An 18,722-nucleotide genomic window follows, 5' to 3' on the forward strand; every position below is an offset into this window, starting at 1 on the left:
CACACCCTGCCTCCCTCCAGGTGCTGTGTGATCACTACTGGCCTTCAGAGTCATCGCCGGTCACCTATGGGAACCTCCGCGTTGACCTGCTCTCCCAGAGCAGCGCCGACGAGTGGACCTTGCGTGCATTCAAGCTCTGGCACGTGAGTGGGCAGCCAAGCAGGGCCCGGCCATGGCTGGGGGGTGTCACTGACCTGGGGGTGTCCCGGGTACCTGCCCTTTCACCCCTGGCCTGCCCGGTTCCAACAGGGCCATCCACACCTGGACTCGCCTTTTCAATAACCCGGGCTCATCTGCGTTTTGCCCCCTCCCATTCTCCATCACCCCTGGCTGTCCCCCCCTTCCTATCATGGGGCAAGGCATCGCTCCAGGCGGCTTGCTTGCCCGAAGGCAGCCCTGTGCTAACCAGTGAGCCAGCTCTGCCACCTCCCACCAGGCTTCCCCAGACCTGGCCCTGCTGCAGGACAGCCTGTTGGCATAGCCACCTGGCACATCCTGTCCAACAGTCACCGCCCAGCGCGTCCTGCTCAACAGTCGCATGCCAGGGAGCTGGCACAGGAGACAGCCCTGAACAGCCGGGGCCTGGCTCTGGCCACTCAGACGTCAGCGTCTGGCCCGTGCAGCAGCCAGGTTCACCCTGTGCTCAGTGCTGGCTTAGCCACTGGCCAGGGCTGGCCGGGACGTAGCTGGGGATCCAGGTGAGCCGAGCAGGGTCCAGGCCTGCTGTGGGTCTCACGTGCCCAGAGACGCAGCCCCAACGTCAGTCCCTCCAAGAAACTGAGGCCAGCCCGGGAGGGAGCTCAGGGCGGCAGCAGATGAAGCCCGGCTCCCAGAAACGGCCCTGCCCAGGCTGGCCCTGACCCCGCGTCCCCCGTGTGGCAGGAGACGCTCCGGGAAGAGAGGCTTGTGAGCCACCTGCACTACACAGCCTGGCCAGACCACGGCATTCCCGAGTCCACGGCTTCCCTCATGGCCTTCCTGGAGCTGGCGCGGGAGCACGTACAGGCGGCCAAGGGCTCTGGGCCAACGCTGGTGCACTGCAGGTGAGGCCCGGCCCACGTTGGCTCCACCAGGTGGGGGGAGGGTCTTCCCCTGAGACAACTTGGGAGATCGGGCCCCTCCTTGTAGGGGGAGCGGGGTGATGAGAGCCTGGGAGATGCAGGCAGCTCCCCCCGACAGCTCCTTGGCCCCAGGACCCCACAGCTCCCCCACGATGTGAGCCCCCGCTGCAGGCTGATGGCCGTTTCTCCCCCGGCGGGCGCCCGTGGGGGGCAGTGGAGTCGGAGGGTGGGAGGAAGCTCCGCCCACGTCCACCCCTTGCCGTCTGTGCCGTTGCAGTGCGGGGGTGGGCCGCAGTGGCACCTTCATCGCCCTGGACCGGCTGCTGCAGCAGCTGAAGCAGGAGAAGGCAGTGGACGTGTTCAACACCATCTACACCATGCGCCGGAGCCGCTACCAGATGATTCAGACCCTGGTGAGGCCCTCGCCCTGCCGCCCCTGCAGCCAAACCAGGGCGGGGAGGGAGCCCGGCGCTCCGCTCCGCCCCCCTCGGCACAGCTGCCGGCTCCTCACGTCCCCACCGGCTGCAGGACGGAGCCGTCGCGGCACTGAGCTGTGTCCCGAACAGGGCTCCATGTGCCGCCCCCCAGCCGCCCGGAGCCTGGCCATTCCCAGCCGCCACACTCGGCTCTTCCCAGAATTCAGTGCGGGTGGGCCCCAAGCGCCAGTCCGGGGAAGCTGGGTAGCCAGCAGCACCCAGGGCCAGGAGGAGCTGGGGTGGGGGCTGGGTAGTCACCGGGGGGCAGGGGTAACCTCCTGTCCCAGACCAGCTCGGCAGGCCCGGGTGATTCTGGGTCCGGGCGGGCTCGCTCTGCGCTGACCGCGGGCCCTTGCTTTGCAGGGCCAGTACGTTTTCCTGCACAGCTGCCTTCTGGAGAAGATCACGGAGGAGCTGCTCCTGGGCCTGGCTGGGCCGGAGACGTAAGGCCCCGCGCACCCCGAACGTGCGGGCACCCGGGCTTAGCGCCTCAGACTCCGATCCGGAGCCAGGCCCGGGCTGGGCCTGAAATCCCAGCAAGCTGGCCTGCGGTGGGCGCTGAGACAGGGCAGACCCTGGCTTCAGACCTTTTTCCAAGCCTGGCTCCCTGGCACCACTGGGCTCTGATACCGCCGGGGCCCAGTGCTTCCTGGGCAGCCACAGCCGGGCTCACCCCCAGGCAGGAGGCTCCGCTGCTGGGTCCCGCCCCATGCAGAGAGGGGCCCTACTGGCCAGCGGCTTTGGGATGCCCTCTCCAGCCATGGAACCAGCCGGCCGGTGGCTGCCCACTGCCATGGAACCAGCAGGGGCAGGCTGGGGAGGAGGTGGGTGCAAAGGTGTTTATTCCCCCCCCCCCTTTGTTTCCCCAGGTCCTGCCCCATCCCTCTCAAAAGCTTCATGCAGCACTACGCCCAGAAATCGGCCAAGGCCAACGCGGGCTTCCTGCGGGAGTACGAGGTAGGCTGTGCCCTGTGGACAGCACGCACCGGCGGCCCACGTTCAGGGCGTGGAGGGAGCGTTAGTGGCCAGACCAGGGCACACAGGCGCCCCCGGGTCTGACGGGTGGAGCTGGCGGTTGTCCCATGGCCGTGGCGTCGCGGCCCAGCCTGGGACATGCCCCAGCCGGAGGCTGGCCAGCACTGCCCCCCTCCCAATTCCCTGCCGCGCAGATGCCGGCTGGGTCACCCCAGGGACAGGTGCACACAGCGACACGGGGGGGCAGTTGTGTGCGTCCTCAGCCCAGGGCAGACAGAGGCCCTGTGTCTCCATGGGCCTCCCCCACAGCTGCTACACCAAGGCTCCAACCATCCCAGCGGGCACATGCTGCATAGCTTGGCCTGCAGGTCCAGTGGGGACACTGAGGCAGGAGCTAGCTCCCTGGGCTGGGGTGCAGATGAAAGCTCGCCCTGGGAGCTCTGCCTTATGGGCTGGGGTCAGCCCCTGCTGCCATCCCTGTGTGCTCCCGCCACCCCCGTCCGTGGCCGGGCAGAGCCGGCAGTGGCCTGGATCTCTCCCACTCCTGACTCCCTCTCTCTGGCTCCCTGGGGCAGATCCTCCTGGAGGTTGCCAAGGACAAAGCCAGCTCTGAAGCATCACCCGCGAGCACCCAGGAGAGCCGCCCGGGCTCCAGCATCCTCCCATGTAAGCGCCGCCGACACCGCTCCATCTCCAGAGCCGGCACCGGCTGGGCGGGGAGGCTGGGGGCAGCGCCGGGCCTGGGCTGGTGGGCTTCGGGTCAGGGCAGTGGGGGACCTTATCCGGCGTCTCCAAGCCTGTCCCCTCCCCCCAGGCCTCGGGTGGAGTCCTCACGGCAAGGCCTGGCCGCTGGGCATGGGACTAGAGGGAGGTTAGTGCAGGCCGACGGCACGCGCCCAGGCTGAGAGCCAGGGGAGGAGCGACAGGCCCTGAGCAGCTGGCGGGGAGGTTGTCCTGGAGCGGGAATCCCAGCAGAAGGCCGGTCCCCTGGCGTGGGCCGGGCGTGTGGAACGGGGGCAGGCGGGACCGGCCCCCAGCCCCTCACACTTGGCCTGTTTTGCAGACGATCGCTCCAGAGTGAAGTTTTCACCCCTGGAACAAGGCTCCTTCTCAGACCTCAGCCACGCCTGGCTCCTCCCGGTGAGTTGCCTCATGCTGACCCAGGGGACGCGAACTCCCCCACCTCCCTACCCGCCCCCCAGTCCTGTCCCCACCCCGATCCCCTGGGACGCAAACCCCCCCACTTCCCTACTTGCCCCCCAGTCCTGCCCCCACCCCAATCCCCTGGGACGCAAACTCTCCCACCTCCCTACCCGCCCCCCAGTCCTGCCCCCACCCCGATCCCCTGGGGCGCAAACCCCCCCACTTCCCTACTTGCCCCCCAGTCCTGCCCCCACCCCAATCCCCTGGGACGCAAACTCTCCCACCTCCCTACCCGCCCCCCAGTCCTGCCCCCACCCCGATCCCCTGGGACGCAAACTCTCCCACCTCCCTACCCGCCCCCCAGTCCTGCCCCCACCCCAATCCCCTGGGACGCAAACTCTCCCACCTCCCTACCTGCCCCCCAGTCCTGTCCCCACCCCGATTCCCTGGGACGCAAACTTCTCTCCTGGGCAAGGGAATTGCTGTATGGGGCTGAGCCCCTTTGCTCTGGCTCCGGTTCAGTCCCTATCCCAGGCCGGCACTCTACCTGGCTGTCTCATGCTTCCTCTCCTCCCCTTGCTTCCAGTATTGCTGGGCCTCCCTCCTGTCCTGTCCTCTGGCTCGGCTCCGGAGGCCGCTCTAGGGCAGGAGGCTGCGCTCTCCCCTGCTCCCTACGTGGGGTGGGCAAGTCAGACTCTGCTTCTTCCCCCAGGGCTGCAGTTCGGCCAGGGACTATCTGGCCGTGCACGGGCCTGACAAGGGGAGCCTGGAGGAGTTCTGGCGCGTGGTGTGGGACCATGGTGTGCACACCATAGTCACCTTGCTGCCATGCCAGGAGAAGGGCCAGGTAAGGCACTGGTACCATGCACGTAGCTGGGGGATCCCGTTAGATGAGGGGTGGCTACAGCTGGTCAAAACCGGAGGGTTTTCCACGACAAGCTCAAGTTTTGGAAGAAATGTGAATATTGAAAACATTTGGCCACGCCCTGAAATATTTCAGTTTGGAAATGCCACCGTTCTCCCGCATGGGCCAGGCTTCCTGGCCAGACTACATCTCCCAGGATGCACCGCAGTATGCCCAGTTGAAGGGGGCAGGCAGTGCGTCATGGGGGATGTAGTCTGATCAGGGAGCCTGGCCCATGTACAACAATAGGGGCCACAAGGCAACAGAACTACAGCTCCCAGCAGGCTCCGCGGCAGCTCGGCCAAGTTGAACGCATTTGGGTTCCGGGGGTTGGTTTCCTTGTTAACAGACCAGTGGGGGTGCCCCAAGGGCGGATTAGCAGACAGTGAGCTTCTATTCAACACCTCACATGGCCCCCTTTTATACCATTTTTGGGGCCAACACCCCCACCTATGGGTGCAGCAGTGATCTGGCTGCTTCCCTCAGATTCGGTAACGTGACACCCTCTCCCCACCCCAATCCCCTGGGACACAAACTCCCCCACCCCCTGCCTGGCCCTCTCCCCGGGCTCCTGTTTGGGCACCGTCCTCCTCAGACTGTAAGGAAAGTGGTGGGAAACTTTCTGTCAGAACTCTTTACTGATGGAAAAATGGGGTTTGACCAACTTTTCCCTTGGGGTACGTCTACACAGCACCCTTATTTCAAAATAAGCTCTTCTGGAATTTTTTTTTCCAAAATAGCTTATTTCAAAATAGTGTGTCTACACTGCAGGGAAGCCTCAAAATTGGTCCGAGGCCGGCTCCCCTAATGTGGACACGCTCCCTCGATTTAGAGCCCCGAAAGGCACTGGGGGGTGATTGCTTTGACTGGCCTGGGGAGGAGCTAGTTTGAAATGGCAGCCGTGGCGTCTCCACACCCCTGCTGTTCCCAAATAGCTATTTCGGAAGAGGCGATCGTCCCCGTGGAATGAGGTTTACAGAAGTCGGAATAAGCCGCCCGTGATTTTGAAATAACGGAATTGCGGTGTAGACGCTCGCAGTGTTATTCCGAAATAACGCAGCTGTGTAGACGCACCCTGGGTGAGCCTGCCCCGTGGGCGCCCCCACTGGTGAGAGCAGCCAGATGGAGCCCCCGGATTTATAGACGACGGCAGCCCTGCTGATCTCTGCTCCCGAGGGGGGAGCCCCGATCCAAGGCCTCAGCTGCCGCCCTCCTGCTGGGCTCCCCAAAGCAACATCCCAGAAGGCCAAAAAACCTGTGGAGTTTGCATAAAACAGCGGGGTCACAGCTGCCCTCCACGCCTCACCTCATGCTGGAGGTGCAGTCCTCAGAGACTACAGGCCCCAGCATGCAATGCAGCCGGTCTGCTCATTCATAGCAGCGCAATGCACCCTGGGACCTGTAGTTGTGCTGGGATGCTGCGCTGGGTTACAGGTGAAGGTGGCTGCCGTTAAGGATGGGGTTTCCAAGGTACCCGAGGGCTATCAGTGGCCACGTGGCCCTTTTCTGGTCAGCGTTCCCCTGAGGCCGGCTGCACTCTGGCCCCAGCCCCAGGGAGCAAAGCCAGGGCGGGGACTGATGGGAAACAGGCTCGGCAGAGCTTTCAGCGCCAGCTGCTGCTTGCAGGTCCTGAGTGAGGCCGGCTGGCCCCTGGAGGGCAGCCCAGTCCGCACGGAGCTGCTGACCGTCCAGCGGGGCGCCGAGAAGCACGTCGCGGGATGGAGGTGCATCCAGCTCAAACTAAAGCACGTACGTGCCCCTGAGGGCAGGGGGGCTCCCTCAAGGCCCAGGGGGGCTCCTCCCATGCTGGAGCCTCAGCCCGGACTGGAACGACCCGGGGGCTGCAGACAGGACAGCAGGGTGGTAGTGGAACGGGATGGGTTATGGGGCAGGGGGAGCAGCAGGACAGGAGTGCTGAGGGGCATCCGAAGGGCTGGCAGGGACCCCAGGACTGGCATCCCAAGGGCCACAAAGTTCTGAAGACTGTCCATGGACCAAGCGCAGCCTGGGCACGGGCGGGGTCTGGGCAGGCTCACCCCACCTGGCCACTCCCTGATGAGGTACCTCAGCCCTGACCTCAGGCGCCCCCCAGAGCCAGCGTGGGGTTGGCCTGGGAGACACAGGCCCCGGGCCTTGCCTGAGAACTGCTAACTCATCACACGGATGCCACTGGATGCAGTGAAAGGGCTGGAGCAGAGCCGCTGACCTAGGGAGAACAGCTCCCCCCTTCTCTCTCTCCGCTACCACCATCCCTGCTGGCTCTGTCAGCCCAGCTCAAGAGGCCCTACAGGACCCACTGTGGCAGGGCACCTCGCAGGCCAGAGGCTAGGAAGCAGGGCTGTCCCTGCTCCCCCGGGGTCCAGGCCTGGCCCACATCCCGTCGCCCGCATGGCCCCCCTCCTCCAGAGCCACGACCGCTCTCTCTGCCCTGCCAGGAGAAGAAAGCCAAGGAGCGGCAGGTGCAGCGGTTCCTGTACCCTCTGTGGGGGATCCAGCAGCAGCCGGAGGCCCAGCCGCTGGTGGAGTTCCTCGCCGCCGTCAGACGGTGCACGCCACACAGGAAGCGAGCCGGCCCTTTGCTCCTGCACTGCAGGTCTGGTCCCCGGCTCCCTCCTGCCCTTCTCGGGAGTCCGCCGGGGCTGGAGGGGAGGTGACTGTCTCCATGGCAGAGCCAGCGTGGAGCTGGGCCGGTGGCAGGGCAGCCTGGCGCTGACCAAACCTCCTGGCCGTTCTCAGCTGCTGGTCTCTGGGGAGATGTTGGCCAAAGATCCCGCCAGGGCCAGGCTGGGGCTCGGAGGCTGCCAGTCGTCACATGGGGCTGGTGTGGGCCTGAGAGAACCGAGCCAAGGAGCCTGGATGGGGGCGCAGGCTCAGGTAGCAGCCGCGAGGGCCTGGCCTGTGCAGGTGCCTGGTTACCTCAGAGCTCGCTCAGAGGCCAGCTGCCTATCCCTGCCCGGGCACGGTCTCTGTGAACGCCCCTCTCATCGGGGCATCTCTGCCCTGCCCTGTTAGGACGTAGGCTCCATGACCCGCCAGGCATGTCCGTCCCCTGCGTGCTAGACCCTCGCGTGCCGGGGGCTGCCTGGCGGGCGGGGTGATAGCTCTCCCCCCTCGGCTGCCCCTTGCAGCACCGGCGTGGGCCAGATGGGGACGCTGATCGCCCTGGACTGCCTGCTGCACCAGATGAAAGCTGAGCGGAGCGTGGACATCTATGGAGTCACCCTCAGGCTGACGAGAAGCTGCTGCCTCATGACCCCGACGCCGGTAGGTGGGGAGGGTGTCAGGGCCCGGCCCGGCCTGGGGAAGCGAGGACCCGGTGCAGAACAGAGGCCCGGAGCCCGGGTGCAAGCCGGGAGAGATGCTCAGAGCAGGCCCAGGGCACCGTGCGCTCTCTGTCCGCCTCCTCTCTCCTCAGGATGTTCCCACCTGCCCGGCCATGCCCGACACACAGCTTGGCTTTCAGCCCCGGCTTTGTGCCCCGCTCTCCCTGCTCCCAGAGCGAGGGTTTGCCCCCTCTGCACCCCAGGGAAAGGATTCCCAGGCCGGATCCTCAGTGGCTAAGTGCCTAACTCCCACTGGCTGCAATGGGAGTTAGGCCCCTAGAGAACTGGGAGGCTTGGGGGGAAACGCCTTTGATGTTAAGGCGAAAACCAGCAACGTCCGCTCAAGGCCCAGGAGCCAGGCCGAGCTGAAAATCAAACCCTCACCCGTCCCAGCCCCTCCCTCGCCCTCCATCCCTGACAGCCAGGGCACGGACCCCTTGATTGTACCCATGTGGGACAATCCCCTGCCGCTCCCCCTCGGGATGTGAGATGCCTGCTTTTAACAAGGCTTTTGTCACAGTCCCACAGTTCTTTAGTCAACCTGTGGAACTCCTTGCCAGAGGATGTGGTGAAGACTAGGACTTTAACAGGGTTCAAAAAAGAGCTAGAGAGCTTCCTGGAGATTAACCAGGATGGGTAGGAATGGTGTCCCTAGCCTCTGTTCCTCTGGAAATGGGTGACAGGAGAGGGCTCATGTGAGGATTGCCTGTTGTGTTCCCTCCCTCTCGGACATCTGGGCAGACAGGACCTTTGGTCTGACCCAGCCTGGCCGTTCTTATGACAGGCTCGTAAGCAACCTAGAGAAATGTGGTGCCAGATGGGCGCACACCTGCAAGACCAAAGAGAAGTTATCAAGGGGTCGCTGACCTGCAGGGGTCAGTCCTGGGACCAGCACTAGTAAATATTTTCCGGAGTGACTTGGCTAATGGGGTGGAGCGTACGCTTGCACGGCACCCAGCTGGGAGGGCAGGGTCACAGTTCAAAATGACCTTTGATGAGTTGGGGAACTGGCCTGAAATCAACCACATGAAACTCAACAAGGCAAGTGCAAAGAACGTCACTCGGGACGGTAAAATCGACTGCCCGGCTACCGAGTGGGGACTCCCTGGCTAGGCGGCGGCACAGCTGGGACGGGCCCGAGGGTCAGAGTGCGTCACCACCGGAGCAGGAGCCCGCAGGGGGATGACGCTGCAAGAGAGGCTAATCTCATACTGGCGGGTATTGCCGAGTGCGTCGCACGCGAGACATGGGAGATACTTGGCCCTGGGTCGGCCTCAGCTGGAACCCTGCGTCCAATTCCGGGCACTCCGCGTTAGGGAGGGAGGAGAGAGACCCGGGGTGGGGCGATGCTAAAAGCCTTAGAAAACCTGCTGTACGGTGAAAAGTTAAAACCTGGGTGTGTTTAGTCTTGGAAAAAGAAGCCTGAATGGGGAGCTGGCTTGCTCTCCACCTCCACGGGAGGGAGGGTGAGTAGGAATAGGCTGAGTCGGCAGCAAGGCATTAGGGAACAACCTTCTAACCCCAAAGGCTCTGAACCAAGCTTCCAAGGGAGGGGGTGGAATCCAGAATCCTAGAATCCCAGGGCTGGAAGAGACCTCAGAGTCATCGAGTCCAGCCCCCTGCCCAAAGCAGGACCAATCCCAACTCAATCATCCCAGCCAGGGCTTTGTCAAGCCAGGACTGTGACAGACCGGGCCGTATCTGGGCACAGCTTAGGGCGTCCGCTCAGGGCGAATTGCTCAAATCCGGGGTTCCTTACAGCCCCCGACTGGCGACCTCTCCACACAGGCCACAAACCAGTCTCACAGAGCGCTTCAGCAGCCTGCCTGAAGCCTCCCGAGCAAAACCCCTCCGACACCCCAGCAATATCCGTGCCCCAGATGGCCCCGGGCCTCATACACGGGTGGGGGGTCCTAGCACCCAATCCCACCTACCCCGAACAAGTTCTGTCCGGTTCCAAGAAACCAGCCACAGATCCCTGGTCAATTTACCCTCTGGACCTTACCCACAAATCACGCTGGGCCAATCCTTTAGAATCTATATCTAAAGGTTTATTATTACAAGAAAGAAAAGCCTGAGAGTAAGGTTATTAAAGTACAGTACGTTACATGCACCGAATCTCCCAGTCCTCGATGCAGGCTCTAGCAGAGATGTTGCAGCTGCTGGTTAAAAGTCCTTATTGCACATCCTACGATCAGGATGGGTTCACAGGTCTTCCGGGCTCTTCAATCCCTGCAGTGCTGCCTCTGGGATGAAGTGCTGAGCTGAGAACCAAAATGGCATCGACCACATGGCCTCTTTATACTCCTTCCTGGCCTCTTCTAGTCTGCAGCCAGTCACCTGGTCAGAGGCCAACCTCTATATTTCCTGCTGGCTGCCCTCAGGTGACAAATCCCATTCTTTGGGTGTGTCCATAGCCTATTGAGAGTCATTGTTCCACAGGGCTTTGCTACTCAGCCTGTCCATAGCCATGCTTAACCACATTCACAGAAATATTCAGCTTCTACACAGATTACAGATCTACACACACAGACATTATATATTCACATAAACAGTGTACACAGGATCAGAAAACAACAAGCTCCCATTCAATACCCCACATGGCTCCCTTTCATACAGATTTCTGGGGCCAACACCCCCACCTAGGGGTGCAGCAGCGATCTGGCTGCTTCCCTCCAATTTGGTAATGTGACACCCCCAACGCAAAATTGATGCAGGAAGTGATGCCAGTAACATCACTGAGGGCATCACAGGCCTCCCCAACCAAAATGGTGGTGTGCCTCAGTTTCCCTTCTTACACAGCACCTTCTGGCTGGAACCCTTTTTGTCCTGTAAGAAGTTCCAAGACCAGTTACAAGTGTTAACCACCAAATAGCAACATCACAATGTCCCCTTACATACCATCTGTCGTTTGGTACATCTCCAGACAGATTACATGGTATTTTCATAAGCTCATGCACACTGTATACCGTTACAATTCTCTGCAACAATAATACATTGGTTACAAGAATTAACATCAGTAACAAGAACAATCCTATATCAGGTGTATACTGAAATTCTCCCTCAGGCCCCTTCTCTGGCCCCTCACCATTGCAGTTTTGGCCCTTCAGGTTTAAACTGCAAATCTTCTTGGCCAAAACAAGTCCTGCCCCTCCCCCTTGTCCTCTGGGCTCCAGGCCTGAAACCTCTGGCCTGACCAAGACAAAGGGCTGGCTGGGTGTGACTCCCTGGCTCACAATGGCCCTGGAATTCTCCCCCTTCCCCCACTCAGTGGGGTAACAGCAGTAAGCTGTAGACTCCCAAGTCTCTCCTCTGTCCACCTCCAACCTCTGTTTCCACATGGAACCAGATATCAACCTCCCTGATTGAGTATGAGTGTCCACAGTGTCCAGAGATGGGAGCATAACTGCCATCTCCTGCATCCTAGGGAGAGTGACCACACAGCTGTTCTGCTCTGCATACTTAGCTACCCAGCCCTTCTCCTGAATCTGAGACACTAACTTCCCACTCTCCTCATTCACCTGGGAACAATCCTGTCCCACACACACTGACTTCCCAGCAAGCTGGTCACCCACAGTCACTGGGTTAACCGCCTGCTCCAATTCTCTGGCTGTTCCTGCCTCCTCTGGAACAACCCTCAGTCCCTCCTCTTCACCACCATCCACACTGGGTTTCCCTAAACCCAAGTCAGTGGAGTCACTGTTAACAGACAAGTTCTGTCTGTCAGGCACTGCAACAAGGGCCTCACACAAGAAGCTGCTGCCTTTTACAGGCAGAGCTTTCTCCTGAATGCCTTCTCCCAGCAAGGCCCTGTCACCTCCCTCAGTCACAGCAAACTGCTTGCTACAAGCACTGCCAGGACTCTCCTCCCTATGAGCTTCCTTAAGCAGCAGTTCACCCTTCCCTGGCTCTGCAGTAGCATTGCCCTGCTGAGCCCCAACCAATTCCTCCTGCACTTCCCTTACTCCCTGAGTTACCTCTGGCCCCTCAGGTGGATTCACAGATAATCCCCTCTCGGGCACACAGACAGACTCACAAGAGACAGGGTCAGAGGCATCTTCACTCCCTGTGCAGCTCTCTAGATCGCTGTAAACGTCCACACCATCATTAGGCACCAGAGTTAACACACCCTCATTCTCTCCTTGTGCCCGGGCTAAGGGGTCTCCCTGCTCCCACCGAGTAGCTCCCCCCTCTGCCAGCAACACAGCAGCATCAGGCACAATATCAGGGTCACCACTGTCTGGTCTCTGGGGTTCTGGTAAAACACTGACTGACTCTACCTGAGTCACCTCATCCCTCTCCCCAGCAGACACAAACCTTGGGCCACCCCCTTCCTGGGCCTTAGCCATATCCAGACCCAACTCTGGGACAACCACACTGCTCTCAGCCTTCACAGGCTGTGGGGCACCTTCCTCAGACAAAGGAAGAAACTCTTCCCCACACACAGCCAGACAACCAGAGACAGCTTCTCCCTTGTCCCAACACCCCTGGCTAATCTCAGTCATACAGCTAGCCACTGGGACAGCTTCCTTTACTGCCCCCTTGCTACTTCCACCAGCCAAATTGCCAGCTTGCACACACTGTGCTTCACCCAACTCAATTTCAGCTTGTGCAGGTTCAATTCCACAAACCTCACCAGCCACCAACTCCTCAACTAAAACTTCACTCTGGCCAGCCACTCCAGGCTGCCCCAGAGAAACATTTCCCTGACTTCTGGGCTCTTCCTGCCCTGGTTCTGATTCCAGCCTCACCTCTGAGGCATCAGACGGGCCCTCACCCACAGGCTCACTGCCCCCCTGCACAGACACACAGCCATCTGCCACAGGCACACATGTAGAGACACTTTCCCCTTGGTTACAGGGAGACTGACCAGCTCCAGGAAACTTTTCATACCCACATGCACCCCCTTCCCAAACCTCCCTGTTAGCTACAGGTAACACAAAAGGTTTGCATTCACACATGCTTTGGGGTTGGGTCATCACATCAGCTGGGCAAAATACATCTGCCATATCATAAGCGCACCACATACCCACAGAGTTATACATTGAACCTCCAGGAGAATACAGTCTCTCTTGTTCTTTTAGTCTCTTAAGCTGGAGGTCAAGTCTAGCATGTTCCTCCTTGGCTAGGGCCATCTTCTTCACATGCTCTACCTCTTCCCTCCGCTGTCTCTCAGCATATTCTGCCTTTTTCTCCTCAAGTTCTGCTTTTCTCATCTCAAGTTCCCGATCCAGCTCCTTCTGTCTCTTAGCAATTTCTTCATCTGCCTTCTGCCTTCTTTCAGCAGCTTCCTTGGCTTGCTTCTGATCCCTTTCATCCACATCTCTGGTTAGTAACAACACTACCAGATCTAGTTTAGAGGCCCTTTTCCTAAAGGCAATGCCTCTCCCCAAGCACAAATCCTTCAGAGCACTTTTGCTCAGACTCTCATATAATTCCGGGTTCATCGCAGCGGCTCTTTAATCAACCAAACTCTCAACACCAAAAATCAAATTTAGACAGCGTGGGGTCCTGATCCCAAAGCTCAATTAACCAAGATCTGTGGATCCTGCCGACTACGCCACTGTGACAGACCGGGCCGTATCTGGGCACAGCTTAGGGCGTCCGCTCAGGGCGAATTGCTCAAATCCGGGGTTCCTTACAGCCCCCGACTGGCGACCTCTCCACACAGGCCACAAACCAGTCTCACAGAGCGCTTCAGCAGCCTGCCTGAAGCCTCCCGAGCAAAACCCCTCCGACACCCCAGCAATATCCGTGCCCCAGATGGCCCCGGGCCTCATACACGGGTGGGGGGTCCTAGCACCCAATCCCACCTACCCCGAACAAGTTCTGTCCGGTTCCAAGAAACCAGCCACAGATCCCTGGTCAATTTACCCTCTGGACCTTACCCACAAATCACGCTGGGCCAATCCTTTAGAATCTATATCTAAAGGTTTATTATTACAAGAAAGAAAAGCCTGAGAGTAAGGTTATTAAAGTACAGTACGTTACATGCACCGAATCTCCCAGTCCTCGATGCAGGCTCTAGCAGAGATGTTGCAGCTGCTGGTTAAAAGTCCTTATTGCACATCCTACGATCAGGATGGGTTCACAGGTCTTCCGGGCTCTTCAATCCCTGCAGTGCTGCCTCTGGGATGAAGTGCTGAGCTGAGAACCAAAATGGCATCGACCACATGGCCTCTTTATACTCCTTCCTGGCCTCTTCTAGTCTGCAGCCAGTCACCTGGTCAGAGGCCAACCTCTATATTTCCTGCTGGCTGCCCTCAGGTGACAAATCCCATTCTTTGGGTGTGTCCATAGCCTATTGAGAGTCATTGTTCCACAGGGCTTTGCTACTCAGCCTGTCCATAGCCATGCTTAACCACATTCACAGAAATATTCAGCTTCTACACAGATTACAGATCTACACACACAGACATTATATATTCACATAAACAGTGTACACAGGATCAGAAAACAACAAGCTCCCATTCAATACCCCACATGGCTCCCTTTCATACAGATTTCTGGGGCCAACACCCCCACCTAGGGGTGCAGCAGCGATCTGGCTGCTTCCCTCCAATTTGGTAATGTGACAAGGACTTAAACATCTCTAGGGATGGAAATTCCACCCCCTCCCTAGGGAACCCAGCCCAGGGCTTCCCACCCGCCTAGGGAAATAGTTTTTCCTAATATCCAACCTAGACCTCCCCCACGGCACCTTGAGACCGTTGCTCCTTGTTCTGCATCTGCCCCCACTGAGAACAGCCTCTCTCCATCCTCTTTGGAACCCCCTTCAGGTAGCTGAAGGCTGCTCTCAAATCCCCCCTCACTCTTCTCTTCCGCAGACTCAACAAGCCCAAATCCCTCAGCCTCTCCTCATAGGTCATGTGCTCCAGCCCCCGAATCATTTTGGTTGCCTCTGCTGGACCCTCTCCAATGTGTCCACATCCTTTCCTTAGTGCGGTGCTCAGAACTGGACACAATACTCCAGATGTGGCCTCACCAGAGCTGAGTAAAGAGGAATAATCACATCTCTGGATCTGCTGGCAATGCTCCTCCTAATGCAACCTAATATGCCATTAGCCTTCTTGGCTACAAGGACTCACTGTTGACTCATCTCCAGCTTCTCATCCGCTGTAACCCCCAGGGCCTTTTCTACAGAACTGCTGCTTAGCCAGTCGGCCCCCAGCCTGTGACAATGTTTGGGATTTTTCCGTCCCAAGGGCAAGACTCTGCCCTTGTCCTTGTGGAACCTCATCCGATTTCTTGTGGCCCAATCCTCTAATCTGTCTAGGTCACTCTGGACCCTATCCCTGCCCTCCAGCGTATCTACCTCTCCCCCTCGCTTAGTGTCTTCCACACACTTGCAACCCATCCCCTCATCCAGGTCATTAATCATGATTCAGAGGGGTAGCCAAGTTAGTCTGTAACAGGAAAAACATAACAAAGAACAAACGGTCTGGTAGCACTTTATAGGCTGACAAAACATGCAGATGGTGTCATGAGCTTTCGTGGCACAGCCCACTTGAACCAAACCGGCCCTAGAACAGGTTGGACAAACCCCCGTCAGGCTGGTCCCGGTCCTACCGCAGGGCAGGGGGCTGGACTCGGTGACCTCTCAAGGTCCTTTCCCCCCAGCGTTTTCTTGGGCCTGGTTATATGAAATGGGACAACGGCAGAAGCACAGGGTCATGACGGTCCGGGGGCCAGGCTGATGTCTCCCTCAGTGACTCCTGATGGGGTGAGGCTGGGTCAAGCCCCCCCCTGTGTGGAACGGCTCTCTGAACACACACACACCCCTCTGTCTCCTGCCTCTTTCAGGACCAGTACGTGTTCCTGTACATGTGCATCCGGGACATCCTAGCCCAGAGGCAGCCCTAGGGAGAGCCCAGCAGTTCCTGCCCTGGAGAGAAGCCCAGCGCTGGGGGCAGGCGGAGGAGAACCCAACTGACGCCCCCTCCGGAGAGAGGGGACCTACCCGGGGCTGAGGCACCAGCCGCCTCCTGCCCCTCTAGGCCAGCGCAGACCAGGAGCTACGGTTGGGTTAGCCAGTGTCATCGCGTCAAGACGTCAGACTCTGCTGGTCTCCTTTGGCCGGGACATGCACCGTGTGCACCAGCCTCCCGCACTGCTGCCACCCGCTGCAGGTGGGGCGTGGGAACCTGTCCAGGACTCAAGGCTACGGAGGCTACGTCCCTGTTGCCTGGGATTCCTGGGACGCTGGAATATCCATTCATCCAGTCGCCCTCGCGCTTGCTCTGGGATCCTGCCAGCCTCCGTGTTGCCCTCCAATGGTCCCTCTCATTTTGTCTGCCTATGTGCAGAACAAATTCTCTGTGCACCTAGGCAAGTGCAGATGGGCACCACCAGGGCCGGTCCATTTTGGCACCCCGGGCCCCAGGTGCGTGGCGCTGCCCCCGGGGCACATGGCCCCGCCTCCGGGCGCACGGCGCATGTGCTGCTCAGTCGGCCCGGCCACTGCCAATGGTGCGTAGCCTGGGGCGGGCTGTGCCTGGCTGTGCAGGGCCCTGCGGCCGCAGGGGGAAGGGTGCTGCTGGCCAGTGCTGCGGGGGTTAACAAGGCCCCTGCCCCGGGTGGCCACTGCAGCCTGCCGGGAGCCGGGCGCCCCCCGTAGGTTGGCACCCTGGGCAGCTGCTCGGCTAGCCCACCCCTTAGTCCGGCCCTGGGCACCACTAATAGAAACCATGCTACTGCCTGTGGGCAGCTGTGGGCGCTCTGCTGATCAGCAGGGGTGGCACCTGACTCTAGCTTAGAGGGAGCATTGCTGCTCCATCCCCCGCCGAGCAAGGCAGGAGCTGGTGAGCCCTGCTGAGCAGGCTGCCGGGGGGCGGGGGGGTGCCTGGGTGTGTCCGGGAGGGCTGGGAGTCCCGGAGCTAGGCATGTCTCAGAGCATCGCGAGGAGTTTCTGGCTGGGCTAGAGCCTTGTGGAGACCCCGTGACCCAGGGCTGGGGACCCAGGGGAACGGGTGTCTCTCAACAGATGGATCACCGACCAATGAACAATAAACAGCCCCAGAAAGCAGCGTCTTCTAATGAACTGTCGTTTGTACTGTGCGCCCTGGCCTGCCCCGCCACCATCCAGCCAGCCGGAGCGCCCATCCAAAGGGCAGCTGTGCACACCGGCTGGGAGCATGCCAGCCAGCTGGCTTCTGTGCTCTCTCTTGTGCCGCCAGAGCCTGGCAGCTCGGCCCCAAGAACCGAGCCCCAAGCGGTAGAGCAGGAGACGCGGGGCACCCCTGCACTGGACTCTCACCTCGTAGCTGGGAGAACAGGGGCTGGAGGTAGCGTCTCCCCCGCCGCAGCTGTGCAGGGCCTATGACGGGGCCAAGGCACGACAGCAAACCCAGGATAGCAATCAGAGGAGAAGACCCTTGCTGGCCACATAACCCCACCTCTGAAATCTGCTGCACCCTGCCCCTATGTGGGGTTAAAAACCATCCTGCCAGCGCAAAGTATCCACGAACTACCCAGCGCCCTGCTGGACACATGTGGCTGTGCCCTCTAGTGGCCATGCTAGAGATGTTCATTCAGCCTACAGGGACGTGCGGGTCCGTCACCTTAACTCTGCCCCCTGGAGCTGGCTGTAATCCCATGGAGCACCAGGCTGGCAGGGTGCCAGGGTTTGTCTGCATTTGCTTGCTGTGCGCGCACGCCCTGTGTTCGCCAGGTCTGGCACTGACCCTCTGCATGTCCTCGGCCCACAGCTCGCTGTCCCCGGCCCTGCCTGTGATTCCTGGTGAAACATTGTGTTTGACGGGTTAAAAGGGAGGGCCAGGGGGTCCCTGCCTGTGGTGAGCCCTGCGGGGCTGGAGCAGCCCCCTGTCCGTGGCGAGCAGGGAGCTGCTCCAGCCCCTCCGGGTTAACCGGAACCGGTGAGCTCACCCAGGAAGAATGAGCCTTATGGTTAGCCGGTCTCATCTCTGCTGTCTGCAGCGTTGCTCCGGTCTCGCTTAAGCAGATGTGAGCACACGGCAGCGCCTTTCGGGGACACAAATTTTTAAGCTGAGCTGTCCCCGGGCAGGACGATGACCATACGAATCTTTCCACCCCCATTCTAAAACCCACAAGGCCGCCCAGGTGAAAAGCAGGCGCCGCCCTGAGCAGCGGGTGACGCTCGCTAGCTCGTCTCCCGCCCAGCTGGGGCCGTGGTGTGGCCATGGCCCAGCGTCTCTTTGCCTGCCCCAGGACAGTCTCCAGGGGCCGAGGCTGGATTGATGAGCTCCCAGTCGCTGCTCCGGCGGAGGCTGAAACCACAGCTGCTTGCACAGGGTGTCCTGGGAGCTGCGGGTTGGGAGAAGCGTCCCAGATTCCAGCCACGAGCCCCGGTGGGGAAGAGGAAGAAATGGAAAAACAAACCCACCTCCAGCCTCACGTGGCATGGGAAAGGCCAGGGACTCGGGGCAGCACGTTGTGGTCTCTGCATGTATCCTCGCTCCAGCCCAGCAGCATCCACAGCGCCTGCTCAGGCTCCCCTGTCACCGGGTGAAAAACCGTGGGCCCCTCGCTCCCTGGGGGCGTTTCTTTAGTCTAGAGACCAAGCGGGAATTCCCCTGTAAAGGGCCCCTCCCTCTGCCTTTAGCCCACTGCGCCCCCTCCCTGCAGAGCTCAGAGTTTATCCTCCCTGGTTGAGAGGGGGAAACTGAGGCACGCGGTGGCCAGTGTGCCAGCCTGTAGGGGGCGCCATCTAGGGGAGTAATTGCAAGTGCCTGGGATCCTAAACTGACTTTGGTGTGGTGCTGACCCGCCGAGCGAGCTGCCTGCACAGAATGGCTGTGGATGGGGCCTGGCTGCTCTCCTTCGGGCAGAGCGTAGGGGGGGGGGCACGGGGCAGAGGTCT

At 60.2% G+C, this 18,722-nt stretch overlaps 1 protein-coding gene across 3 annotated transcripts in view; it reads left to right on the forward strand.

Annotated features, from left to right (window-relative positions):
* LOC106731476 (receptor-type tyrosine-protein phosphatase V-like) overlaps window positions 1–16,907 on the forward strand; it is a 63,386-nt gene extending 46,479 nt beyond the window's left edge. For all 3 annotated transcript variants that reach the window (XM_075910180.2, XM_075910179.2, XM_089773707.1), the window contains 12 exons: window positions 21–143; window positions 883–1,043; window positions 1,339–1,474; window positions 1,901–1,980; window positions 2,407–2,494; window positions 3,088–3,178; window positions 3,576–3,652; window positions 4,368–4,502; window positions 6,186–6,308; window positions 6,995–7,152; window positions 7,688–7,823; window positions 15,686–16,907. In XM_075910180.2, the coding sequence (XP_075766295.2) occupies window positions 21–143; window positions 883–1,043; window positions 1,339–1,474; window positions 1,901–1,980; window positions 2,407–2,494; window positions 3,088–3,178; window positions 3,576–3,652; window positions 4,368–4,502; window positions 6,186–6,308; window positions 6,995–7,152; window positions 7,688–7,823; window positions 15,686–15,745 (1,368 nt within the window). In that variant the 3' untranslated portion in view covers window positions 15,746–16,907. The remainder of the gene's footprint in view (window positions 1–20; window positions 144–882; window positions 1,044–1,338; window positions 1,475–1,900; window positions 1,981–2,406; window positions 2,495–3,087; window positions 3,179–3,575; window positions 3,653–4,367; window positions 4,503–6,185; window positions 6,309–6,994; window positions 7,153–7,687; window positions 7,824–15,685) is intronic.
* The last annotated feature ends 1,815 nt before the right edge of the window (window positions 16,908–18,722 follow it).

Source organism: Pelodiscus sinensis, chromosome 27 (assembly GCF_052426305.1).
Source record: "Pelodiscus sinensis isolate ZL-2025 chromosome 27, ASM5242630v1, whole genome shotgun sequence".
Lineage (NCBI taxonomy): Eukaryota > Metazoa > Chordata > Testudines > Trionychidae > Pelodiscus > Pelodiscus sinensis.